At 38.1% G+C, this 27990-nt stretch overlaps 2 protein-coding genes and 1 long non-coding RNA gene across 3 annotated transcripts; 1 reads left to right on the top strand and 2 right to left on the bottom strand.

Annotated features, from left to right (window-relative positions):
- Positions 1-12: 12 nt before the first annotated feature.
- On the bottom strand, positions 13-12504 carry LOC148714721 (plant UBX domain-containing protein 4-like). Its single transcript, XM_088716025.2, has 4 exons — positions 12228-12504; positions 9835-10117; positions 736-831; positions 13-647 (listed from the first exon to the last, which is right to left on the bottom strand). The coding sequence occupies exons 1-4, from the start codon at positions 12371-12373 to the stop codon at positions 261-263; spliced, it is 912 nt and encodes a 303-aa protein (XP_088572151.2). The 5' UTR covers positions 12374-12504; the 3' UTR covers positions 13-260.
- Positions 2002-9828, bottom strand: LOC149768291 (uncharacterized). The gene is made up of 2 exons (XR_016399249.1): positions 7811-9828; positions 2002-2503 (listed from the first exon to the last, which is right to left on the bottom strand). It is a non-coding gene; the product is annotated as an uncharacterized LOC149768291 (long non-coding RNA).
- A 10862-nt stretch (positions 12505-23366) lies between the features above and the next one.
- On the top strand, positions 23367-27448 carry LOC148714720 (Major facilitator superfamily protein). Its single transcript, XM_088716024.2, has 5 exons — positions 23367-23578; positions 23675-23795; positions 23916-24133; positions 24476-25023; positions 26479-27448. The coding sequence occupies exons 1-5, from the start codon at positions 23576-23578 to the stop codon at positions 27359-27361; spliced, it is 1773 nt and encodes a 590-aa protein (XP_088572150.1). The 5' UTR covers positions 23367-23575; the 3' UTR covers positions 27362-27448.
- The last annotated feature ends 542 nt before the right edge of the window (positions 27449-27990 follow it).

Genomic DNA, 27990 nt, shown 5'->3' with positions numbered 1-27990 from the left:
ACACAACCGACAGTGTAAAGATTTGTGCTTTTGTATTTGTCTCCAACCAGAGCCAGCATTGGCAAGAGACAAACAGTAAGGATCTCAAAACTTATTTCCAAAGTTCAACCTTGGAGAGCTGATGTTCTATCATAGCCATCAGACTAAATATTTCATGGGTCAGTCATTGGCAATATACAAGGTTTTGAGGTCTTGTCCATATGACAATCCTAACTCCAAAGCATAAGGCTTATAATCACACGACAATCCTCTAGGGAGTCCTAGAGCTTCTGAATCACTACAGAATTTGCGAGGCCGGCTTGCTCAATGGTCTTGGTTAGATCAGTCAGTTGCTTGGGTGGAAAATCAACAGTCCGTAACTGATAAACTCTCGCAGATCCAGGCCTCAATGCATCAATGAATGCTCGGATATCACCCACAGTGTGGTGAATGTTGAAGCGTGCAACCATCCGAGTACCATCTGCCAATCTCAGCTGTATGGATGTAGAAGGCAAAGAATCATCAACAGAAAGGCCAATGGATGGAGAACCCGCAGTACTGGGGGTGGCAGCAGCAGTTGCAGGCTCCGAGATTGGGGTATCCGATGAAGATCCACCGCCTAAAGTTCTTCCTACACCCTGAAATGGAGTCTGGCGCTTCACAGGTTCCTGAAAGCACAATAACGATAAAAGTGTCAAACTCTTTAGCAGAAGATACGATGGAGATGTTAAAGTGTAAAGGGTAGCATAGGCTCACAGGACAGCTTTCCTCCCTCCTTATGAGATTGACATGAACCGTAGATCTTCTATCAGCAGGTTCCAGCTCTTTAGGACACTCAGACTTCCTGATGCTCTACATAGAAGTAATATCATCGGATAGTGTGACATTAAATATCTGAACTATATGAACCATACAAAGATCCTGTTTACTCAGATCTTAATTTCTGGCCTATGTTTTCCTTCATACAGGGAACATAATTGGATTTAATGAAGTCAAGCTAGGGAGAAATTCAAAATTTGAAAAAAGCAAAGAATTTGGCAAATTTAAGAAAAAATCCTGAAAAATTAATACTTAAAAGGAAATGTAGTAAAGATAATGATAAGAATGGGAAAGACATAATCACACAACCACCTACAGCTACAAGAAGTGGCATCACAAAGTATACATCATGAACATTTCATAAATAAATCTCGCATACATCATACACAATCTGCAATTCTTTAAATAATTGTATAGTGCATAAATGTCATTCATTCAGGAATGAGCAATCAATGAGACAATGAAAGAATAACGTTGAAATTCAGACATTTCTAAGTAACAAGAACAAGATTGTAGCCTAAAATACCCATGGATTCATACATATTTTTCCATACATATAAGGCATATTAGAATACTTGAGAATACAACTGGTTCCTAATTTGCCATAACTAGTTAAGAATATTTCTTCCCCAAACTGCAAGCTGTAATTACCTATTTCAACTTTCTTAACAGTTAGTGGAGTTTTAAAGACTCATTGATAAATTTTAATTATGGCATCCATATTCCTATCTAAACAAGGTTTTCATTTTGACATTTCATCAAATCAATATTTACTCAGGACTCGTTTGGTTCGTGGGAAAAAAAGGAAGGAAAGTGTGGTCAACGAAAAAACAAAAAAATACCTCTTGTTTGGTTGGAGTTTTCAAAAAAGAGAGATGGAAAAGTAACATTCTCATGGAAATAAGATTCCATATTTCATGAAAAAGAAAAACCCATGAGAGACATGAGAAAGCTAATTTTTCACTGGTCAGAAATTGGGGTCCCTATTTTTCCAAAAGTGCCTTTAAGCCATCAAAATCCACGGGTAAAGTCTTACTCATTATTAAGGGTATAATAGATATTTTATATATTTTTTTCAGTAAATTAGATGCTCAACCAAACATAAGCCACTCTGCGATGCACCACTTTTCCATGATCAACCAAACATCCTAAAACCTTTTGTTTAAGCATCATATTTTCAGAAAAAATATTCCAGTGAGGAAATTTTTTTTTTTGCGAACCAAACGAGTCTTTAATGTAAATCATAACCAACAAGCACATTGCATATAAAGCAAACTCTTTCGTGTACATTCATCGAACCTTCAATTATCTTATATGAAATCAAATGAGAAAGGTAACCAGGCAGAACAGAAAAGAAAGGAAAAAAATACACTATAACCCTACACACCTGGAGGAACCAGACTCTTAATGCACAAGTCCCGAGAAGACAGCATCTCAATTGATTCTTTCCTAAGATGCCCAGATTCCCTAGAATCGAGGAAAGATCTTCAGTAAGATGGAAAGATCACAGACATCCATGCTTTCTCTCAAGATATAAAGTATTTGTACTGGTGCCTATACCAGTACCTCATGGATACTATACTGACACATGTATGCCCATAGTCACAATCAAGGTCTGCGATACCGGCCATGCTGATATACCGATAGGCACCGGTATCGTATCGGACCGAACCGGGTCGTTCGTAACGACCTGGTTCGGGGACACCTGATACCGCTTGGATCAATTTGCAATCCAATGAAAGTGGGAGAAAAGACAAGATAAATTTCTTGTGCAAGAAGGAAGATAACTTTCATTCAAATACTTGGATGCCTTCTCATTACAATTCATGACTATTTATAGGCAAGTCATGGGTAACATGAAAAGACAAAAGAAAATGAAAGGTCAAAAGTCACCTTAATATGGGTAACTCACACAATAAAAGACATCAAAACCAACTAAATTCTCGTAGGGAATTTAAAAGGTCAAAAGACACCTGCCTCTTGAAATACCTATAACTTTCTAACCATAACTCGGATTTTAATGTTCTTAGGCTTGTTGGAAAGAAGAGAAAGAGACCTAAAACTTTTATGTTAATAACTTTTCTAAATTCAGCCATTTAATACTCTGAAAATGGCATGCAAGTTGTCTGTCGTTCATGCACCTGCATCATACTCCCCCGGTTGAAGCTCAACTCGTCTTCGAGTTGTCCAATGCCTCTTCTATATCATGATATGGAATTAGATCAGAAATATTGAAGGTAGCAGAAACTCCATAGTCACCAGGAAGTTCAATTTGATAGGCATTTTCTCCAATACGCTTAAGAACTCGAAATGGTCCATCGGCACGATCTTGTAATTTGCTATATCTTCCATGGGGGAATCGTTCTTTACGAAGATGAATCCATACAAGGTCGCCTTCTTTAAATGATGCCGAGCGTCGATACTTATCAGCTCTTTCCTTAAACTTTTGATTGCTCTTCTCAATCTTGGATCGAACTTGCTCATGCATCTTTTTGATTTCATTAGCTCTTGCTTCTGCATCACAGCTAAATCGAACAACATGAGGAAGGGGAGCTAGATCAAGAGGGCCATTAGGATTGCACCCATAGACGATCTCAAAAGGACTAGCACCGGTAGTAGAACTACTTGAGCGGTTGTATGCAAACTCCGCTTGAGGAAGAATTAAGTCCCATTGCTTCTTGTTATTGCCCAAATAACTTCGAATAAGATTGCCAAGGCTTCGATTCACCACTTCCGTTTGACCATCAGTTTGTGGATGATGAGAAGAACTGAACTGAAGTTTGGTGCCCAATTTTGCCCATAAAGTCCGCCAAAAGTGTCCTACAAATTTTGGATCTCGGTCCGAAGTGAAAGTATTTGGAATGCCATGAAGTTTGACAATCTCTCGAAAATAAAGATCAGCAATTTTAGATGCATCATAGGTCTTCTCGCAAGGTACAAAATGTGCCATTTTAGAGAATCGATCAACAACCACCATGACCGAATCCTTTCCACGTTGAGTGCGAGGAAGACCAAGAACGAAATCAATACTTACATCCTCCCATGGAGCTTGAGGTATAGGAAGAGGAGTATAAAGGCCGGTGTTTTGAGCTCGGCTTTTGGCAATATGGTATGTTCGACATAAGTTGACATGTCTCTCTACATCCTTTCTCATCTTCGGCCAAAAGAAATTTTCTTTGACAAGGATTAAAGTCTTGTCTCGGCCAAAGTGTCCTCCAAGTCCTCCATTATGGGCTTCTTTGATGATTGCTTGGCGAAGAGAGCAATTAGGAATACATAATTGGTTACCTTTAAATAAGTAACCTTCTTGAATTGAATAATCTTCATGAGGAGCATCACTGCATCGAGCCCAAATATTGCCAAAATAATCATCATTAGAATAGAGATCTTTGATGAAATCAAAACCGATTACCTTAATCTCCAAGGTTGACAACAAAGCATGTCTTCGACTAAGAGCATCCGCAACTTGATTGAGACTTCCGGCTTTATGACGGATGGTGAAGGTAAAAGATTGCAAAAATTCAATCCACTTGGCATGCCTTGCACTAAGCTTGTGTTGAGTATTGAGGAATCGCAAGGCTTCATGATCGGAGTAGAGAACAAATTCCTTAGTCACAAGATAGTGCCGCCAATGACGAAGAGCCTCAACAATAGCATAAAATTCTTTATCATATGTTGAATAGTTCTTTCGCCCATCTCCAAGTTTGGCACTAAAGAAGGCAATAGGGCGTCCTTCTTGACTAAGCACTGCGCCAATGCCCACATTAGAGGCATCACAATCCACCTCGAAAACTTTTTCAAAATCTGGCAAGGCAAGGATAGGGGCCGTTGTCATTAATACCTTAAGCTTCTCAAAACTTTCTTGAGCCTCCATAGTCCATTGATAGGATCCACCTTTCAAACAATTTGTGATGGGGGCCATAATAGAACTAAAATGTCGTATAAACCTTCGATAAAATGTGGCCAACCCATGAAAGCTCCGGATCTCGTGAATGGTACGAGGTACCGGCCAACTAGAGATAGCTTCAATCTTCTTAGGATCAACTTTGATGCCGTTGGCGGTGACCATATAACCCAAAAATATTAGGCTATCAGTCAAGAAGTCGCATTTGCGAAGGTTGACATAGAGCTTCTCCTTTCGCAACATCATAAAAATTTGTCTAAGATGCTCCAAGTGTTGCTCTTGATCCCTGCTATAGACCAAAATGTCGTCAAAGTAAACAACGACAAATTTACCTATATAAGGCTTGAAGATTTGATTCATGAGGCGCATGAATGTGCTTGGTGCATTAGAGAGCCCAAATGGCATCACAAGCCATTCATATAGTCCATCTCTTGTCTTGAATGCCGTCTTCCATTCGTCACCCGGTCTCATGCAAATTTGATGATAGCTACTTCGAAGATCAAGCTTGGAGAAGATGCAAGCGCCGGCAAGTTGATCTAACATGTCGTCTAGCCGAGGGATAGGAAAACGGTATTTGATGGTGATCTTGTTAACAGCTCGACTATCAATACACATGCGCCATGTTCCATCCTTTTTGGGGACAAGTAAGGCAGGAACCGCACATGGACTCATGCTTTCACGTACCAAGCCTTTGGCCACCAACTCGTTCACTTGTCTTTGCAATTCTTCATGCTCCTTGGGACTCATTCTATATGCCGCCTTATTTGGTAAAGTTGCACCTGGCATAAGATCAATGCAATGTTGAATTTCTCTCATTGGTGGAAGACCAGAAGGAATTTCATCGGGAGTCACATCTCGAAATTCCTGCAAAAAAGAAGTAATCTTGGGTGGCAATAAATTGCCCTCCGGATTAGATTCCACCACTATAAGAGCATATGCTTGGGAGGCTTCTCGAATTTCAACTTCAAATTCTGCCATGGACAAAAAGGTACTTCCCTCTCCCTTAATGGGTTTGGGTGTATTGTCCATTTTTGAAGGCCCAAGGGTTATTTTGACACCATCCTTCAAGAATGCATAAGTATTTTTGTATCCATCATGAACAACCCTTCTATCAAATAACCATAGCCTCCCCAAAAGTAAATGGCAAGCATCCATAGGAACCACGTCACACCATATTTCATCACGGTAATTTTTTCCAATTGAAAATTGAACAAGGCAACGTTGGAAAATTTTTACCTCATTTCCTTTCTTGAGCCAAGAAAGAGAATATGGGTGGTGGTGAGGTTTTGTCTTGAGTTTCAACTTTTCCACCATCTCCATTGAGACGCAATTCTCGCAACTTCCTCCATCGATAATAACATTACAAATTTTGCCATGAGCCGTACATCGAGTATGAAAGATGTTGTGCCGGAGCCACATGTGATCATCTTCGCTTCGTATTGAATTCAGGGTTCGACGGACCACAAGAGCTTCACCATGATCACTATATGTGATGTCTCCTTCAATTTCATCATATATAGAATCTGACTCATTTTCTTCACTATCACCTTCTTCGGCAAGAGAAACCACTCTTCTATTTGGACACTCAGAAGCAATGTGCCCATAGCCAGAACACTTGAAACATTGAGGTCGAGATGATGTTGGCCGAGAAGAAGATGAAGCATCTTTTTTCACCATCGTGGTTGGCTTAGATGTAGAAGACGAATGAGATTGCGATGCACTCCCCCGGTTAGGAATGCCCTCACGCTTGAAATTTCGGCCTCCAGGAGCATTTGTTAAACCCTTTTCTCGCCGTTGTTGAAATTGGCGTTCCACCTTAGTAGCAAGTTTAATAACATCATTAAGAGAAATAAAAGAATGGAGGTGTACCATATCATGGATGTCACGCCTCAATCCGCTAAGGTAACGAGCTATTGTTTGCTCTTCGGCCTCTGCTACACCACAACGAACCATAAGATTGTCGAACTCTTCAGTGTACTCCTCCACGGTTCGCATCCCTTGAGTGAATTGATACATAGTGAGAAATGCATCTTGAAGGTAATTTTCGGGAAGGTACTTTTTGCGAAGCTCTTTCTTCATTTTCTCCCAAGTACGAATCTTGGTTTTGCCCTCCTTTGCTCTTTGCAACTTGAGGCGCTCCCACCAGATTGATGCATACTTTCGAAGCTTGATGGCTACAATCTTCACTTTAAGCTCATCGGGGACCTCTTTGTAGTCAAAGATCCGCTCAACAGTGTTAAGCCAATCTAGAAAGATGTCGGGTTGCATTTTTCCTTCAAACTCAGGAATGTCTACCCTGATGTCTGGAAATCGAAATTGATGACGATGTTGGTGAGATGAAGAAGAGTTGCTCCTCCTACCACGACATAAACTTGGGTCACGGAAGGTGTTGCGATCTTCTTCAGTGGTGCCGCCCTCCTCCTCACTCGGGTTTTGCTCATAACGAGCCAACCTTTCGGTAAGATTTTGGACTTGCCGCCGCAACTCATCATTCTCTATGTCGCGAAGATCTCGCTCTCTACGAGGTTCTTCATCGCTAGAACGACTTTGGTTGCCTCGGCTTGCCATGGTTGGTTGAAGCTTGTGTCAACACCACCACGAGAAATGCGATAGGATTCCTCTCGAAACGTCAAGAGATGATAACCTCGCTCTGATACCACTTGATACCGCTTGGATCAATTTGCAATCCAATGAAAGTGGGAGAAAAGACAAGATAAATTTCTTGTGCAAGAAGGAAGATAACTTTCATTCAAATACTTGGATGCCTTCTCATTACAATTCATGACTATTTATAGGCAAGTCATGGGTAACATGAAAAGACAAAAGAAAATGAAAGGTCAAAAGTCACCTTAATATGGGTAACTCACACAATAAAAGACATCAAAACCAACTAAATTCTCTTAGGGAATTTAAAAGGTCAAAAGACACCTGCCTCTTGAAATACCTATAACTTTCTAACCATAACTCGGATTTTAATGTTCTTAGGCTTGTTGGAAAGAAGAGAAAGAGACCTAAAACTTTTATGTTAATAACTTTTCTAAATTCAGCCATTTAATACTCTGAAAATGGCATGCAAGTTGTCTGTCGTTCATGCACCTGCATCAACACCGCACGAGAGCACGCGACCCAGCGCAGGCAAAACGCGTGCCTCGTTTTCCTCGGTTTCCCCACATAAAATCGGAACCCACACGCGTTTTTATGTGCCGTTTTCCTCGCGGGCGCGTTTCCTCGCAAGCCTGATTTCTTCTTCCTGAGCCTTCTGGTGTCTTCTCTTCTCTCCTCCGCTCTTCTTCCGCGAGCAAGCCCCGACGAGGATGCTCTCTCCTCCACTCTTCCTCCGCGAGCAAGCCTCAACGAGGATGCTCTCTCCCCTGCTCTTCTCCCACAAGCAAGCCCTGACGAGGATCACCTCGATAAGGATGCTCTCTCCTCTGCTCTTCTCCCGCGAGCAAGCCCCGACGAGGATCACCCCGACAAGGCCTGGTACCGGTAAGTCTCCTGTTTCTCTTTTTCTTTCTCTTCTTCTTCTTCTTCTTCTCCTCTCTCTTCTTCTTCCTCTTCTTTCTTCCTCTTCTTTCCTGTTCTTCTTCCACGATCGGTTCCAACCCCTTCTGGGTCGGAACCGATTTTATATGTCGTACCGTACCGGTGCGTTCAGCATACCTTGGTCACAATAATCAGTGACTTTTTTTAAAAAAAAATCTTGCCAAACCAAAGTATTCTATAGCATATTTGCTGATTTGCAAACTACTCATTAATAATTTGGAAATTTTGTGATTCTTGTGAATAAATTGCAATGCACCGAACTATCAGGCTTATTGGCTATCATGAGGCAAGAGCTGTGGTTACTGCAAGCAAGCAGGGGAGATATAAAAAAAAGGTAAGCAAATGGAGGGGAAAAAAAGAAGATTGTGGAAACAAAAGAGACAAGTTATGATCTGGGAGGTTTGCATGCCCTATTTTTTGTTTTTCCAAAATAACCGATAAAGGAATTAATGCTTTCTCTCTCCTCCTTTAATTAGGGAAGTTTCTAACTTTCTTTTTTCAAGAGAAAGAAAAAATCCTTGTTGTACATTGTTATGATGTCCCCAGTACATTAAATTAGCTCAAAGATTTTTTTTTAAAAAAATATTTTTTATTTTATTGAACTTAAAATTATAAAATTTTATCTGAATTCCAATTAATTTAATTTTTGTTTTTAGATTTTTTCCTTAATTAGGTTGGTATATCATAAAATAAAAAAAATGATATAATATGAAGCAAGGTTTCAAATATTGGTTAACAGTCTTGTTTTGGTTTTTAGCCCGAAAAATACGGTATCGAGTACCAACACACGGTATGGGATGGTGTTCCGTACCAACACACTATGTACCAGTAACAAAAATCTGTCGGAATGGTATGATGCCATTAATATCGTCCCATAGTGTCGCATTCTGCCAGTATTTGAAACCTTGATATGAAGTTAATGAATTTATCATGAAAATATATTGGCAACGATGAATTCATGCAATTTATATATATATAAATTTATGTTCAGATTTTATTATTTAATATTCCAAACATCTCCCAAACTTTATCCAAATTTGCTGGATTATTTGCAATTATGAATTTCTGATCTTCCCGAATTGTTCCCAAATGCCAAAGTTGTGACTATGATTACCCATCTGTGTCAGGACAGTGAAAAAAGAGGGGGAAACCATTGTTCAGTATAGTGCTGGCACAGGGGTGTGCTGGTAACAGTACCCTACAAGTACATATTGGCACGACCATTATGCACTGGTAAGCACCAATTCTTAAATCCTTGCATTGCATCATCCCAAAGCAATAAGTAGGAAGAACCTCTTCTCTCAATATTTTCTATCCATTTATATGATACAGTCCACATCAATCCCCAGTATTCAGCAACAGAACTATTCTAAAATGATTGTAAAGAATACCCTAAACACTATTGATCTAAAAATAGTAAAGAAAACTCCAGCTACTGAACTTATATATAAACTAGACATGCCAAATGGCAAATTAATGCTAACAAATGTCCAAGCAGATATTTTGTGGCACAAACAAATAACAACGTAAAACAATGTAAAACAGTACAACAACATTCCAGAAACAAAGTAAGACAGGAATATCACCTCCAAGAAGGATGTATTCTCAGGATCATCAAAACTCCTCAATGGACCATCATTTACAGTGAATCCATTACTCCAAAAGTAAATGTTGTGCATGACATTCGCAGGCTGCTGGGGAGCAGAAGGTACTGTTTCACCGGAGAGCAGTCTACCAGTCCCAGTAAAACTGCTTGAGCTTGAAGATGGATGCTCCAATGGTCCCTGCATGGCTCCCATCTGTCTTGCTTGCTCAAAAATTGAATCCACATCATAGTTTCCTTTAGAAGGATCTTGAACAAGCATTCCACTGCACAAGAAACGCACACTATTAAAACAAGAATTGTATAAAATTTTGAGCAATTGCAGTACAAACAAAACAAAAAAAGATTTATACATTACGTGCTTATGCACTATAATATGAGGGATTGAGGGTTCAGTTAAACTGAAAACTAAACATCTAGAGGTCTATAAAACAACTTAATAAGGAAACAGTTACGTTAACTCATGAAGAGAAGATTAGCCATTTCAAAAACCATGGTTTCAGAAGCCACTGAACAGGCCCATGCTGGTCCTGGTTAGCACACCATGTGCCGCAGCAAAGGCTGGCATGCACCTTGCATGGCATGGTATGTCAGCATGGACTGGGACATGCAGGCCCATGACAGCCAACATGCCAGCAACTAGATCCATGTTAATGACATATAGGAGTCAAGCTAAAGTTACCTTCAACTCCATTCAAACTTTGTCTACCTTATTAATAATTAATCTGAAAGAAAAGAACAAATAAGAAACACAGAAAAAGAGATAGAATGAAGAAAGGAAAAAAAAAATACTGATAATGCTAATCTCAGATACTTCTACATGGAGAATAGAAGAGAAAATGACACTTCAAAAACTATTGCTTTGATCTGTTGTAATCCAGATTAACTTACCTATTTATCATACATACATGTTTATAGGGGTCCCCCAAAATTAATTAGCATGCCAAGTGTGTGTCATTTAGTCACATTAGTACCATTCTAAACCAGTGCATGTTAAGTGTCAATATGGTAACGTATGATTCATATGCCATCCAAACTATGAACTGATATAAACCCAATAGAAGATTTTTCAATCTTGTACTCAAGAATGACACTGATCTCTTCTCGGTCATTAGAAGAAATATAACTTCAAATCTGTTCATGGAAATGCAAAATGGAACTTTGTAATATTGTACTACATTCTCTCTCTCTCTGTGTGTGTGTGTGAGGGGGGTATGTGAAAAATAAACAAAAAGAAGAAGCAAGAAGCAGGAGGGTTGTTCACTTGCGGCTTTTTTAATGAAAGATTATTTGCTGTATTGACTGTTTAGGTAGCATCACAACGTGATGCGCCAAAATATGGAGGGGAAAAAAGAAGAACAAGTACAGTGAGGAGACAGGTCTAAAAAATGGCCTAGAATCCAATAAAAGGAAGAAAAATTGCACTTAAATGAACAATACATGCTAGATTGATTTTAATGATAGCCACAGAACTACATGTACAGCCCTCATAGCTAATGGATTCTTCATAATATGGAGGGGAAAAAAGAAGAACAAGTACAGTGAGGAGACAGGTCTAGAAAGTGGCCTAGAATCTGACAAAAGGAAGAAAAATTGCACTTAAATGAGCAATACATGCTAGATTGATTTTAATGATAGCCACAGAACTACATGTACTGCCCTCATAGCTAATGGATTCTTCATTGACCGAGATAGTCTCTTTATGATTTCATTCGAAGGCTGTGCTTCCACGAACATGCATACTTTCAAGGTTAACACTAATTCTGTCTAGAAACAATCTTTCTTGACAATTTTTTAAGGATTTTCTTTTTCTTTCTTTTCCTATTCTTTTGCAGGGTTGGGGGATGAGTTTAGCCATCCAGCCTCAACGAGCAAGATTTCATGAACTAGCTTGAATAGACTACAAAGATGGCATATTTGAATGCAAAAGATTAACTTGTTAAGGGCAAAACCCTACCTAATGTGAATAAACTACTTGTGTGGAGTGAATAAACAAGATAAGATGAATAAAAACTGCAGGATAACAGTTTTCCCATCATTTTCTGCATGCTAGTAGGATATTGGTTCCCCATTAATACTAAATTTCCAAAATTTCAGAACAGATTAGACAAGTTACTATAAGTTAGGCAGAGAAACATTAATCTTGACCCAAACCAAGCACTACCGATTCTTGAATCAGAAAAGAAGCACTAGACGGTGCAGCAATCCATGCTCAACTCCAAAACAGCAATCACTATCAATTTGAATTTTTTAAAAAAAAAAAGAAAAAACAGCAATAGATGGTAAAGTTTAGGAATAAAGAACGATCGGAGGCGGGGAACCAAGAATCAAGTATATCGCAAGTAATAGAAAGAACGATGGAGAAGGGGAGAGGACCTCTTCTCACCGCCGGTGTAGTACTCTTGGGGTCCGTCGGAGTCGCTGTCGCTGGAGGGGCCGGAAGGGCGGTTGACATCGGCGAGGGTGCGGATGTTGGGGCCGCTGCTCGAGGGCTTGGCCGGTTTCTTGTCCTTCGAACTCATGGCGGCCGCGAGCAGAGAGATCGTCGTAGATAGGCTATCGCGAGAGAAGCGACCGATCTCCGGGTCTCGTCATCTTGCCGAATCGTTGATCTGCCTAATATATTAGCTTTGCTAGAGGCTATCTCTAATAAATCACATAACGGTTCTAAATCACATAATGCTTTTCTTGTACACTTTGTTCTTAATTCTCTACCTATTTATGCACAATGTAAGATCTCATACAACACACATATAGAAAAGTGGACTATGAATCAACTTCTAACCATGTGTGTTGATGAGGAACAGAGATTAAAGCAAGAGAGGCAAGAAAGCGTTCATCTCACCTCTTATAAGGGAAAAGGATATAAGGAAGCCAGTGGTAGCAGTCATCATATTTCTGTAAAGAAGAAGAAAATGAAGGTGTCATCTAAAGTGATTGACAAAAGATAAATAAAGTGCTTCTTCTGTAGAAAACTTGAACGTTTGAAAAAGGACTGCACCAAGTACAAGAAATGGCTCGAGAAGAAAGGTATTTTTCTTTTCTTAGTGTGTTATGAATTAAATTTTGTTGATGTACCTCATAACACATGGTGGATTGACTCTAGTGCTATATATAAAACTTTGCAGGGATTGTTGAACAAAAGAATTCCAACGGAAAGTGAATGGAGCATCATTATGAAAAATAAGATGTGTTCACATCTGAAAGCTGTTGGAACATTCAAATTGACTTTAAAGATCGGCCACAGTTTATTCCTAGAAAATACCTTTTATGTACCTAGATTTTCTAGAAACTTGTATCTGTTTCTAAACTTGTTTCTTTTGGGTACAATGTTTCATTTGGACCACCATTTGTAAACCTTTGCTTGAATAATATTGTTGTTGGTAATTGCTCATTAAAGGATGGTTTATTCAAATTAGACCTTGATACATCTTTTGAATTATCCCTTTTATCCCTGCAAATAAAGAACATTGTGGATTAAAGCGTAGCATGATAAATGAAAAAAATTTTATGTTATGGCACCGAAGATTAGGGCATATCTCCATAAAAAGAACCAAGAGATTAGTAAGTGATGGAATTTTACCAACTCTTGTCTATGGTGATTTTGAAACTTATTTACACTGCATTAAGAAAAAATAGACTAACAAAGTTTAAGAAAGGTGCCATAAGAAGCACAAGTTTATTGGATCTCATACATACATATATGTGGGCCTTTTTCGACCCCATGTTTTACCGGTCATAAGTATTTTTATCACCTTTATTAATGATTACTCATGCTATGGGTATCTCTACTTGTTGTATGACAAGGCTGAGGTATTAAATATTTTTAAGCTTTTCAAAACAATAGTAGAGTTGCAACTTGGTAAAAAAATTAAAGTTATGAAATTAGATATAGGTGGTGAATACTATGGTAGGTATACTGAAACTAGACAACATTTAGATCCATTTGTTCGATTTCTTCTAGAGCAAGGTATAGTTGCACAATACACTATGCTTAGTACTCCTAATCAAAATAGAGTTGCAGAAAAAAGAAACTGAATACTAATGGAGATGGTAAGGAGCATGATTAGTTACTCAACTCTCTCAATTTCTCTGTGAGGTGATGCCTTAAAAATCGTTGCGTGTATTCTAAATAAGGTTCCTGCTAAAGCTGTCCCAAAAACACCTTATGAAGTTTGAACAAGTAAGAAACCTAGTTTAAGACATCTACACATTTGGGGGTGTCAAGCTGAGGCTAGGATGTACAACCCATAAGAGAAAAGATTGAATATTAGAACCATTACTGGTTATTTTATTGGTTATCCAGAAAAGTCCAAGAAATACAAATTTTATTATCCTAATCATACTTTGCGGATTGTGGAGACAAGAAATGCTAAATTTCTTAAAAATGACCAAATCAGTGGGAGTATAAAACCTCAAGAAATTAATTTTGAGAAAAAGCGAACTTCGTATGGTGTGCAAGATTCAAATAAGCAGCCAATGATTCCTCCACCTATCATGAATAATGATTTAAAGGAGGATGAGTCTACTATTAATATTCTATTTGAATCTATGCCGGTTATCACTGAGGATGTTGCTCCAACTTTAGAACCGGTGGATCAAGAAGCAACTTTAAGAAAGTTATCAAGGATAAAAAGATCTCCAATTCCACCAAATTATATAGTATACCTTTAAGAATGCGATTATGATGTCGAAAATATCGTTAATTCAATAAATTTCTTACAAGCCATAAATTCAGTAAATTCCTCTAAATGGCTAGATGCTATGAAAGATGAGATACATTCTATGGCTAAAAATAATATTTAAAATCTAGTTGAACTACCTTCTGGGGTTACTGCAGTACACTACAAATGGATTTTTAAAACCAAATAAGGCTCCAAGGGCAAGGTAGAGCGACATAAGGCCAGACTTGATGCCAAAAGATTTACTCAAAAGTAGGGTATTGATTATCATGAGACCACTCTTTAAGGATAATTATGGATTTGGTGGCTCATTTTGATTTAGAGCTGCACCAAATGGATGTAAAAACTGCTTTTCTTAATGGTTATTTAAAGGAAGAAGTTTATATGAAACAACCTGAAGATTTTGTTTCAAAAGAATAGAGTCATATGGTTTGCAAGCTAAATAAGTCTATATATGGACTCAAACAATAGTCCCGACAATGGTTTCTTAAGTGAAGTAATGTCATTTCTACGTTTGGCTTTGTAGAAAATGTTATTGATAGATGTATATATCTTAAAATCAGTAGAAATCGATTTATTTTTATAGTCTTATATGTAGATGATATTTTGCTTGCTAGTAGTGATTTGGCATTGCTTAGGAAGACTAAGCAATTTCTCTCTAGCAATTTTGAAAAGAAGAATATGGGTGAAGCCTCATATATCATCCGCATTGAGGTTCATAGAGATAAATCTAAAGAAAAAGTTTGTCTATCTCAAAAAATCTGCATTAAGAAAATGATGGAGAGATTTGGTATGAAAAATTTCAAACCAAGTCCAGTACCTATTGCTAAAGGCGAAAGATTAAGTAAATCACAATCTCCGAGAAATGAAATTGCAAGGGAGCATATGAAAGCATTTCCATATGCTTCACTAATTGGGACTTTAATTTATGCTCAAGTCTGTACCAAACCTGATATAGCATATGTTGTGGGATTACTGAAGAGATTTCAAGCTAATCCAAGCATGGAACATTGGAGAGCTATTAAGAAAGTGTTGAGATACTTTTAGAGGACTCAAGATTATATGCTTATATACAACAAATCTGATTTTTTGGAGATAGCTGGATACTCAAACTCAGACTTTGCGGGATGTCCAAATAGTAGAAAGTTAACATCGGGTTATATCTTTCTACTAGCTAATGGTTCAGTCTCGTGGAAGAGTACAAAGCAAAAGATGACAACTGCTTCAACAATGGAGGTTGAGTTATTGGCATGCTATAATGCAGTTACACAGGCTATTTGGATGAGGAACTTTATCACGGGCCTACAGGTCTGAACACTATTTCAAGGCCCATAAAGTTATTTTGTGATAATTTAGCAGTAGTTTTCTCAATAAAAAATACCAAGATATCCAATAGAAATAAGCACATGGAGGTGAAATATCTTGTTATAAAGGAAAAATATGATAACCATAAAGTTTCAGTTCAATACATCAATGTTGTGCTTATGTTGGCAGATCCTTTGACCAAAGCAATAGCCCGAAAATTGCATAAGGAGCATGTCGGTCAAATGAGTCTTTATATTAAGTTAATTGATATACTATTGTGCACATTTCGGATGGTTGTAAATCACATTTGTTGTATTTTCTATTTTAATGAATTCATATAGTATATGCATACTATGGTAGCAGAAATTGTTGACCAAAGAATGGATTTCATGAGAAGTTCATTCATAAGGGTTTGGCTATGCGGGTTTAGTAATATAGTAATTATGGAAGGTTATACGCCAATCAAGTATGTGTTATTTCTGCATAGTTCGTATTATTATTCTCAAAATAGTCAAACATAAAGTTTGCCCAAATTGACATCAGAATAAAAAGAATACACGTATAAGGATTTATAAAATTTAAGTGCTAAGGATATTTTACTTGTCAATATAGTCCAAGTGGGAGAATGTTGGAATCCCGTCAAGTTGTGGCCCATATTAACAAATGGCGTCAATATGGTCCAAGTGGAAAAATGTTGGATCTCGTTTAATTAAAATCCACATTGACAAGTCTCTTAAGTTTTGAAAATTCTGATTATCTGAGGGCATTAAGGATATTTCTCAATGGTGAAGAGTCACCTTGATGGGGGTGACTTTTTAGGGGTGTAACCATCTGTGGCGGTTGGTCTCTCGAGAAAGTTTATAAATAGCCTGTGGGGACCCCTTCTCCAAACACACGCATACAAAATTCCTCCTCTAGAAAGACCTCTGTTAATCTTTCTCTTCTTGCGCGGATCTTAGAGTGGGTGGATTCTCTTCTTGCATGGATCTTGAAGTATTGCAAGCTATTATGGACTGTATGGCTCAAGGTATGATCTATAATTTCTATTTTTATTAAAGTATAATCCATCACATGAGTCTTGCTGCTGACTGGATTGCTACTCATGTATTCAATCACAATGGTGTTGTTCAATAATGAGAGACTTCATCTGCTATTCCTAGACATCTCCCGAATATTTTGATGGATGCATTTATTTCAGGACCATATAAAACAACCATCCTGATAAAAAAAAAAGAGAAAAATTTCCCTTAAACTAATTGCACCAACTAGATCAAAGTTTGTTTAACCATTATTATTTTTTATTTTAATTTTAGTGATATTGATAATTTTATAGGTGGCGTTTGGTGACCCAAGGGTCCCTAAGGTAATTTTAAATCACCGATGATCCTTATTCTAGAATAATTTGATTCCAATGGTCCAGGACACCACTTATTGTTATGCTATGTTCTAGAGATAAATATTTTTGAATATCCACGAGTAACCTGTTTAGTATTCCATAGAAATCCAAGATCACTAACCATATAATACCAAAATTATCCCTAATATATTCCATAAAATATTAGTATATCTATTAATATATTAACTATTAATATATTCCATAAAAATATATCTATTAGTCCCATAAATTGTTAATTTATAAAGATATATTAATTATTATTATATAATTAATATTTTTATTTATACTAAAAAATATTTTTTAATACTAATATTTATTTTGATTAGGAAAATAAGATAATTAGAGGTAATATACTAAATAATTTATTATATAAATACAAAGTACAATAATTATTTCAACTATGATTTAAAATTATCATTGAATAATAATATGATAACAATATGATTAATAATATATTATAATATGATATATCGTAAATATAATAGATAATATCGATACAATATAATACAATATAATATATTGATATAATATATTAATAATATATTGATATACAAATATTTTCTGTTAGATCGAGGAGTTATTTTATTCTCAAATTTTAGCCCAAGATCACTGTCGTGGGGTGATCTTGGATACATAATCTCAAGGACAAATATTCTATCATTAGATTAGACAGTGATTTGAGGAGTGAGATGATAGGATCACTGCTATGTAGAATTATCATGGTGCAATCAAATGTGATCATCTCATCACCTTCACCCATACCTAAGGGTGCAAATGGATCGGGTAGGACCGGGACATAAGTGACATAGACCCAACTCGGTTCCTTTTTCGGACCTTAATGCTGGACCCAGACCTAATTCAATAGAAGATCAAGTTGGGTTGGGTAGAGTCCATTGCTAAAATTATTGCGAGGTGATGTAGGATGGCGAGATTTAGAAGTCTTAGCCTGGTCATGATTTCATTTCATTTCCAAGTCTTCATTTAAAGAAGTTTAATTTTTCAAGCTATGGGAGCATGCTGTCCAAATGGATTTGCGTAGGAAATCCGAACAGAGCACCGCCCATCTTGTCAGCTAAGCAAAGTCTGATGACCGTAGAAGCTGAAGGGTGAAGGCCCACCAAGGCCGAAACGTAGCACATCCCAACATGGAAAGCACCGAGGCAAACGAAAGAAAAAGGCCAAGCTCTTACAGTACTCTTATCCAACTTTTTGGATAACTCACAGCATTCTGCTGCCAAAAACCCAAGATCCTTTTTTTTCATATATATATCCGGCCACATCATGATGATAAACTTCGCAAAAGGCCGTTGAATAAGGATAAGTGGGAAAGAAAGAATAAAAAGAAACAGAAGTAGAATTTATATGGCGAACAATGCTTCGCTCCAAGGTCACATCTCTTAGTTTAGCAATTTGAGATTTCCAGATTTGATGCTTAGATTTGTCATCTCCAAGGTTACATCGCTTGCATCAACTCATCGCATACCAACGATGGCTCCACCTTTCCTAACACGTAGAAACATTCCTACCACGGATTTTTTTTTTTTTTCTTTAAGTTTTCTATGGTTTGGTTAGTCTCCGACTTATAGCACCGTCTCCTTGTTCTAGATGGAAACCCTAACAGTTGAGGAAAAACTGTGAGAATTTGGTACGGTTCGCCATTTTTTTTTTTTTTTTTAGCTTTAACGGGTTAATCATACAATGCGTGTGCGAACGTTTGACAACAACAAACTTAATGGCAAATTGGCAACTAGCAGGGTGGTGATTGGGGAATCTTACTGTATTGGACTTTTCCAGTTGCTGAACCTTTACCACTGTGGTTGAGGTCATAAATAGATGCAACGTGTACCAAAAACACACCAGGACAAAACCCGGGCAAGACAAGAACGTTTATATCCTTATTTGTCAACTACTTGTGGCTTGAAGTGGAGATGGCAAATTGATCAAGTTGAGTCAAGTTAGAATGGTCCAATTTGCAAGATTTTAACCCATTCCTAACCCAAACTGCCCTTCCACAAAGTGAGGATTGCCCTGTGGCTTGACGAGCTTGAAACATACACTGCAAAGAGAGTAATGAAGTCATCTTATAGGGACAGGTTCTTAATTTACTATAAGTATCAGAGATATCTTGTGAAACATTTTTCGAAGAGTAGCAATGAACTAACTGCAGAAGGCAAGACAAATCTCATGAATCTATCCCATTTGAAATCCAGATTGAGAACATAACCGAAACCTTGCCCGAACAGGTTTAGGTCAAGTGAAGTCATCTTATAGGGACAAGCTAGTTTTTGCATGCTTGCAAATCTAGAGAGAGAGAGGAATGCTAGGGTTTTCCTCAAGAAAAACTCTCCGAAATCGGCCATCATTTTGATTAAAAAAGGCTCTTTTGTTTCTGGAAACCTCTATATTCTTGTAACAATTGTCATGTGCATGATATTGTGGCTGAAGCTGTAAACTCAAACTTATTAATAAATTCTAGTGAAAGGACCTAGATCCTCCTCCAACTATTTCAAAAAAGGAGACAAAAAGGATAAGTTTCATAAGATTTCCTAACACATTGTGTAATATGTGGGAGTGATTCTACGGAAAAAATATAGTAGAATTGGTGAACAATCTTAGATCAAACCTTGTTATAATCCATCTAAATGGTCTTGAAACCTCTTTCAATAAGGTGATCAAACCTCAACATTTGTACACCTTGACTGAGAAGATATAGTTTAACCACTTGTCATCCTTAGTTTTTCTATTAGGAATTACAACAGCTCGATTAGATTGCTTAGTGGTTGAATGGTGTGCAACTACTAGTATTTTATTTTATTTTTTTTAAGAATGAGGGACGAGAAACCTTTCTTGAATTCACTGAGGCAATGAAAGAGAACTCTGAGGGACAAAACATCTAGCTGGCCATTATCACCAAAAGAGAAGCAATGGAATATATTTAGTTTTGATGTTATATAGTCAATGATCTTAGATTCCATAAAATGCCAAATAAGTAGATTGCCTGTGGATATCCTGGGATCTTTAATCATTGAAATATAGCATACCAAGCACGATAATCTTAGATCATCAGAAATCAAATTATTCTAAAATGAGGATCATTAATGATCTAAGATCATCTTAATGATCTCATTTGGGTCATCAAACGTCACCTGAAAGTGTGTGATCCGTTATATGTAATCATAGCTCATCTAGCGATTTTTTTTTATCCACGTGGATCTTTGAATACCAGTTCCATTGCCATAAGAAACCCATTTCAATAATACCAGTTTCATTGTCATAAGAAAGCCATTTAATTCAATAACGAATGCCAATGCAAATTTTCTACCTTTGGAATGCCTTTGTGGCATTTGTCTTTCCTATCATTGCGTCTCGTGAAAGGTCGCGTGGGGAGGGCCACACGCAGAGTAGCTCATATTGGACCGTTTTCTTCCAGTCAAACTCGAACTTGCCCCTCCTCAACCTCGAATACAAGTTAACAGTGCAAAAAGAGCAATGCTATGGTAACTCTGAAAAATTACTCAAGTTGTATTCGAAAACTTGTATTCAAATAAAAGGAAGGGAGAAAATAAAAGGAAGGGAGGGGGAGGGACTAGCCCATCCGTGTAGCAGCCCCCACTGGGCCCCCCTTCCACCAGAAAATGTTCGATATAGGTCGCAGGTTTCGCGTGCCTTCTCCGACCCGTGGGCTCAAGTAGAAGAAAAACATAACCGCCAGCAAGCCATCCGGTCCCCTAATTTAATCGACGCCCGCGCGTTTCGAACCTGGACAATTTGGACGGAAATATCGCCCCCTTACCACTAGGCTACCATCTTGGTGGCAACTCAAGTGTCTTTTGCTTCACTAAATGGCACGCTTCAAAGGGAGCAACGAGAATACAAGAATGCACCACACCAGCTGAGTGACCCAGTGGTTTATTTGAGCTACTAAAGCATTTTTGGTGCTAAAATTATCCTTTGAGTCGCACCGACGCATTAAATATCTGGAGTACATGCAGAGATATAGTAGCCAAAGTCATTATCACCTAATATTAGCTAAGTGATCATATTCAAATATCAACGAACTACAAAATTAGCTAACAACGATTTGTGATATGATTACTTGGCAATGGAGTTAGGGAGCATCCAACATCTCTTATGCGACCCAAAAGAATAATTCATTAGTTATACGGGCTCCAATAAAATTCTTCACTCGATACCGGACTCTGTACTGATGACACACTAGCATTATGTCGATATAGTACGGTCTGAAATTTTTTCGGTGTACCGAAAATTGGTACTGAACTAGTATTGTACGGTATGTCTCATACCATCTAGTTCGAACTGGTACAGTGAACCATGAGCTCAGTTGAATTATTTTGGGCAGTAAAACTCTTTTGGTGATTATTCAACATCTTCTCCTGTAGAAAATGGAAGCTTGAGTTCATGTGAAGGTAAAGAATCATAAGGCATGCAATGGATTGAAGATACATTGGATGTAGATTATGGTAAGACTTAATGCTAGGATCGATGTTTGGTGCTTAGCAAGCACTTCAAAATTAGAGGCCATGTGACAAAAGAGATGGTGGCTAAATGGGATGTCAGTTTCTGGTGCGAACTACCAATCTTTACTCGACACGTGGTCTTACAATTTGTTCGGCCACCCGATTTGGGTCCTTGCAGGACAAATGGATCTTCGCAAAAGTGGGTCCAAGTCATGCCGACAACAGTATACGACGAATTGTCAGGCATCTCGAATTTCTTGGAGGAATGCTTCCACGTGACTCCGAGCTGCCTCCGTGGAACAAAAGCCGACTTCCTATTTTACCGTATTATTTTAACATCCATCTTAAAAAAAAAAATAAAAGTTAAACATACCTTTCACTAATAAAGTCGCCAATCTCATGATCATAAAATAAAGCAAAACATCCTCTTTCTTCCTCCTTTTCATAATATATTTTTTATCGATACATACTACGCACCAAGCAAATTAATACACACATCTAAATAAATTAATACATAGTTTTCATAACGTAGTGTTCATCACACTTAACAAATTAGTCGTATAATAACTCAATATACATCTCCAAATAAATTGATACATAGTTTTTAAAATAATTCAAAAAAAGAAAAAAAAAAAGAATAACAAAATATGTTGATTATATCAAAATTAGGAGGCACAAAAAATTATAGTTCGTTATGGTAGGGACACTATTGTCGATATAATAACTTTTATAAAAAATGCTGATATGAATTAAAAAAGGAACGACTGGAATAGTATGTACTAATATCACCAAAAACATTGTTAAAATACTTCTACGAGAAGGTTTTATTAAAAATTACCTTTGGAAACATCAGAAAAATAACAAATATTTCATTCTCCAGCATACACTATACTGCCAAGTGATCTACACTCATTAACTTCTTAATATATACATCGCAAGCCTCTTGGTTTTCACTAGCAGCGATCCAATACACACCTCTAGATAAATTGACACACATTTTTTAGAATATGCTTTTTATCAATACGTACTACAAAGCCAGGTGATACACATCAAGCAAATTAATCATGTAGCAAACTAATACACATCTCTGAGTATATTGATGCTCAACTTCTAGAACATGATGTTCATCAGTACCAATACATAGTACATAATTTTTTAGCTTTATCTAATTTGCTAACTATGTATTATTTGGCCATGTACTGTATAGTGGTATACACCACGTTCTAAAATTAGTATATTGATTTTCTTAAATATATGCATTGGTTTGCTAGATGACTAATTTACTTAATATATATTATCTGGCTATGTAGTATGTACCGATAAAAAATATATTCTGAAAATAAGAAAGAAAAAAATATTATATTTTTTTTAATTACGAAACTGATGACAAAATTAATACAAGAAGTCTTCAACTTTTAATGTTTTAAAAAAAGTTAGCAGAGAAATTATGGAAAAGTAAGGAGATCTATCTATATCTTTTTTTCTCGGGTGCCCGCCTTCCCCTCCGCGTAGCTTTTGTCTGTTATGGAGGACACGTGGAGCACCGTCGTTTTGCTGGACCGATGTAGTGTTGCTTTCGCTTCTGCCGTCCACTCAATGGCCCCCGCAACCCACACCCACAAAATAATTTTCGAATCTAATCATCTCTAAAGTTGTCCCATCAATTCCTTCAACACGCTTCGCACGGTAGAACGGGAGAGGGCGTGTACAATCAACTCACGTCCTCCCCCCTCAATCATTTGTCCGCCATTAAAAATCATGCTCCTCTCCTTCTCTGCTTAGCCTTTCTCATTCTCCCTAGTGCAGTGCTCCAAACTTTCCACTCCCTCCCTCTTCCTATTCCTCTCCATCTGAAGCTAGACCATGGTAACTTACATGCAGTCATAACCAAACCATTTCCCGTCTTCTTCCAGGTCTGTCTACTAATAAGAGCTGTTTCCTCCCCTCTCTCTCTGTCGACAGGTTTCTGCCGGAGTATACGCCGATGACGACGCCGCCGATAATGGCTCGGTGGTAGATTTTAATGGCAATCCTGTTGACAAATCCAAAACAGGAGGATGGCTTGGGGCCGGCCTCATCTTAGGTGCTCGCTATCATCATCATGCTCGCATTCATATTTGGATCTGTAGATGGTACTTTGATGCTCGGCTCAAGCACTGTAGTTGGCATCATTGAGAAAGATATATGTGCATTACTGTTTCAGGATCTGAACTGTCGGAGAGGATATGTGTGATGGGGATCTCGATGAACTTGGTGACATATTTGGTCGGATATTTGCATCTCTCCACCTCCAGATCAGCAAACATTGTCACCAACTTCATGGGCACTCTTAACCTGCTCGCACTTCTTGGAGGCTTTCTGGCTGATGCTAAGCTTGGCCGTTACATGACCGTTGCTATATTCTCCTCCATCACTGCCATGGTAAGCATGCATTAAAAAAAAAAAAAAAACTGTTGCTTTCTATGCTGCGAGGTCATGGTTTTTGTCTGGATCAACATTCGAACATAACTTGCATTAAACCATTAAGATTTTTCACTCATTGGCTGACCTAGATGGTAGAAAGTGACTGAAAATGAACAGATTTTACCTCAGTCCAAGGACCTGAACATCAAGAATATGATGGTGAAGGATGGCTACGGAGAAGATTAATCTCTACTTTTGGACCAAATTAAATAATATTAGCTTGTATGAAAATGAAAATATCATGCAAAGATCCAATCAATTAAGATGCCGACATCCTTTTCTTCCCATTTTTTGCACCAGGGTGTCAGCTTGCTAACAATCGCCACAACTATGAGCAGCATGAGACCTCCGGCCTGCGATGGCATCCGAAAGGAGCACCACCAGTGCGTTGCAGCAAGCGGTGGACAGCTCGCAATGCTCTTCGCATCCCTCTACACGATAGCTTTGGGTGCCGGCGGCATCAAGGCGAACGTGTCAGGCTTCGGCTCGGATCAGTTCGATCCTCGCGACCAGAAGGAGGAGAAGGCCATGATCTTCTTCTTCAACCGCTTCTACTTCTGCATCAGCCTCGGCTCTCTATTTGCCGTCACCGTCCTCGTGTACATCCAAGACAACGTTGGAAGAGGTTGGGGGTACGGCATATCGGCAGCCACGATGGTGATCGCGGTGCTGGTGTTGCTCGTCGGCACGCCGCGCTACCGGTACAGAAGGCCGCAGGGGAGTCCATTAACGGTGATATGGAGGGTGATCTACTTTGCTTGGAAGAAGAGGAAGCTGCCCCATCCTGCCCATCCCAGCCACCTACATGAGTACCACCAGGCCAAGGTTGCCCACACAGAGCAGTTCAGGTATTAACACCTCGCTATTTTCGATTGCCAGTTGAACTAACATGCATCTAATTGCAAAAGGAATATGTCTCTTGTTTCTCTTGTTTTATTTTTTTCTTCTTTTTTTTTTTTTGAGAAGAAGATGTTTAAAGATGGTCATTGTTACAATCACAACCGTTTTAGTTGGGCAGCTGAGTGAGAACTGAGAAGGTGGCATGCACTTGCGTGCTGTTTAGAAGAAAAATTAGAACACCTACTTGGATGGCTCGAGAACTGAATTAATTTCTTGCCTGAAATGAGAACAGAATTATAGTATCGATTGAGACAATACGACCTGATTGGGCTGGACCAAAGTTTTTAGGCAGAAAATTTAAGAAACTGTTCTGTTGTTTGAAGCTTTGGATTACATATCACATACTAAATGCTTGTGCCCTGTTTCCATGCATAAGTTAGTGAAAAGTCTCAGAATCATATCAGACACTGTACGACCCTGCATCTGGATTCCAAATCACAGAATTATAGCTTGTGCTTGTGGGCCCGTATCACATGTGGTTCTTTGATTAGACAAAAGCAAACAACTTTGTCTGCCATTATATATATATATATTGGCTGCAAAACCTGACATGCCCCTTTGCTGAAATGTTAATTAAAGATGCTTAGGTTTGGGCTTGTGCAAGGCACATGAGCATTCAGTGGGTGACCTGCGATGTCACACATGGCCACACTTTGAGACTCGAGGGATTTGTGTTTTCATATTAGAGATCTGCATAAAATATTGATGCACTTATCCACACATATTCTATGATACCAATGACCTTAAAAAACCAATTAAGCAGCCAACCAACCCATGAACTCCTTCCACCACCCTTGCACTTACTTTCAACTTTCTCCACCTCATTCCACCCTTTTCTTATTTCCAAATTTGAAATGGATGTCTATATCTCAAAATGTCAAAATCCGAGCCTCCATCTTTGTATTCTCTAAGTAGATGCGCCGTATGCTTGCCCTAAGTTGTTGGAATGGGCTAGAGATAATCTATTGTTGACTATATAGCAATATAATTGGGAGAATATTCATGAATAGGATATGCAATATGTGCTATTTTCTTGACTAGCGACCGAATCGTAAGAATTTCCATGACTAGGATATGCCATATGCACAAATTAATAGATTTATGTCACATAGGAGAGATTGGGTTTTAAAAGTTCAAATCCAAAGATGTTCATGAAGGCATGCCATGTATGGTGTACAAGTTTAATTTGACAAGCACCTAACTCTAACTAGCATGAAAACAGAGCTTAGCCTAGGAGGGATTGCACGCGTGCATATACAATAATAAACAAGTGCGAGTATGTAATATCTTCATGAAGTCTTACCTAAGTCATTCAACAGAGTTCTTATTTTTATTTTAAGTGGTAACTGAAGTAGATAAAGTTTAAGGCATTGATGAAAACACTGAATAATTTATCTGTGCAGGTGCCTTGACAAAGCAGCGATCTCAACAGACAAGCCCACCTCCAATGAGGAAGGTAGCAATAGTGGGATTGGAGATGCTAACATGATGTCGACTGTTACCCAAGTAGAAGAGGTGAAAATGATCCTAAAGTTGCTTCCCATTTGGTCCACCTGCATCCTCTTCTGGACTGTGTATTCACAAATGACCACCTTTTCTGTTGAGCAAGCTACGTACATGAATCGCCATATTGGTTCTTTCGTATTCCCATCAGGTTCTTTATCATTTTTCCTCTTCATCACCATCCTCCTCGTCACCTCGCTTAACGAGAAATTCCTTGTCCCCTTTGCACGAAAGTTTACCCATAACGTTCAAGGAATAACAAGTCTCCAGAGGGTTGCTGTAGGCCTCATATCGTCCATGCTCGCCATGATTGTCTCTGCAGTTGTGGAGAAGAAGAGAAGGGATTTCTCAGTTCATCATGATACCAGAATAAGTGTCTTTTGGCTCGTTCCTCAATTCTGCTTGGTGGGAGCTGGCGAAGCTTTTGCGTATGTTGGGCAGCTTGAATTCTTCATCAGGGAAGCTCCGGAAAGAATGAAGTCCATGAGCACCGGTCTCTTTCTCGCCACTTTATCAATGGGCTTCTTCTTAAGTAGCTTGCTCGTTTCTTTAGCAGACAAGGCTACAAATGGTGGGTGGATCAAGAACAATTTAGATAAAGGGAGACTGGACTATTTTTATTGGATGCTAGCAGTGTTAGGTGCATTGAATTTCATGGTCTTTTTGGTATTTGCAAGTCACCATGAGTACAAGGTGCAAAACTTCAGCTTCGAGAATCAAGTTAAGGAGCTTGATGAGTGGAGAGAGGAACATGTTGATGAGATAAAGGGAATTGATGTATAGGAAATGGTCAGAGATAGGTGTAAGAGTTATATGCATATTTTGTTCCAAGCTATAATTGTTCATGAAATATATTTTCTTTGCTTCGTATCTTTCTTACTTACATTTGTGAGGCACATCCATATATTGGAAATGGATTTTAACATATTCTCCATGCCTTTGCGATATACTTGTTGGATTAGATAATTTGAGCAATTTTTACTGAAGTCAAAGTCTCAAACAAAAATACCAATAACTATATATTTTTGAGAGAAATACCAAAAACTAATGTTACATAGAAATTAAAGATAATGTAGAATTTTATAATCTGGTAGTCATGTACGCTGTACATATTCAATTTTAAAATCCAGTGATTGTGCAATTGTATGAAGATGAAATATTGTCTACAAATACATAGTGGCTGGAGACAGTTAGAGAAAAAATGAAAAGATTTTTTTTTTTTTTTTTTGCTAAAATTAGCTACAAGAAAAGGACCTTTCACTTTTTTATTGCGAGAAAAAAAATTGTTATCAAAAGTCCTTATTTGGATCTTAGGTTTGGCTATACTTGTCTCAAAATTTATGGTAGGGAAGAGAAATAGATTCATATCTTGGCAAGGATTCGGGTTGTACCCTTTGCATGGAAAGATTGAT

The sequence above is a fragment of the Phoenix dactylifera genome, chromosome 2, assembly GCF_051530095.1.
Source record: "Phoenix dactylifera cultivar Ajwa chromosome 2, Ajwa_hap1_PhDact_Kaust_v1.1, whole genome shotgun sequence".
Lineage (NCBI taxonomy): Eukaryota > Viridiplantae > Streptophyta > Magnoliopsida > Arecales > Arecaceae > Phoenix > Phoenix dactylifera.
The sequence above is the reverse complement of the archived record's forward strand: the minus strand, read 5'-3'. Positions and strand labels throughout refer to the sequence as shown.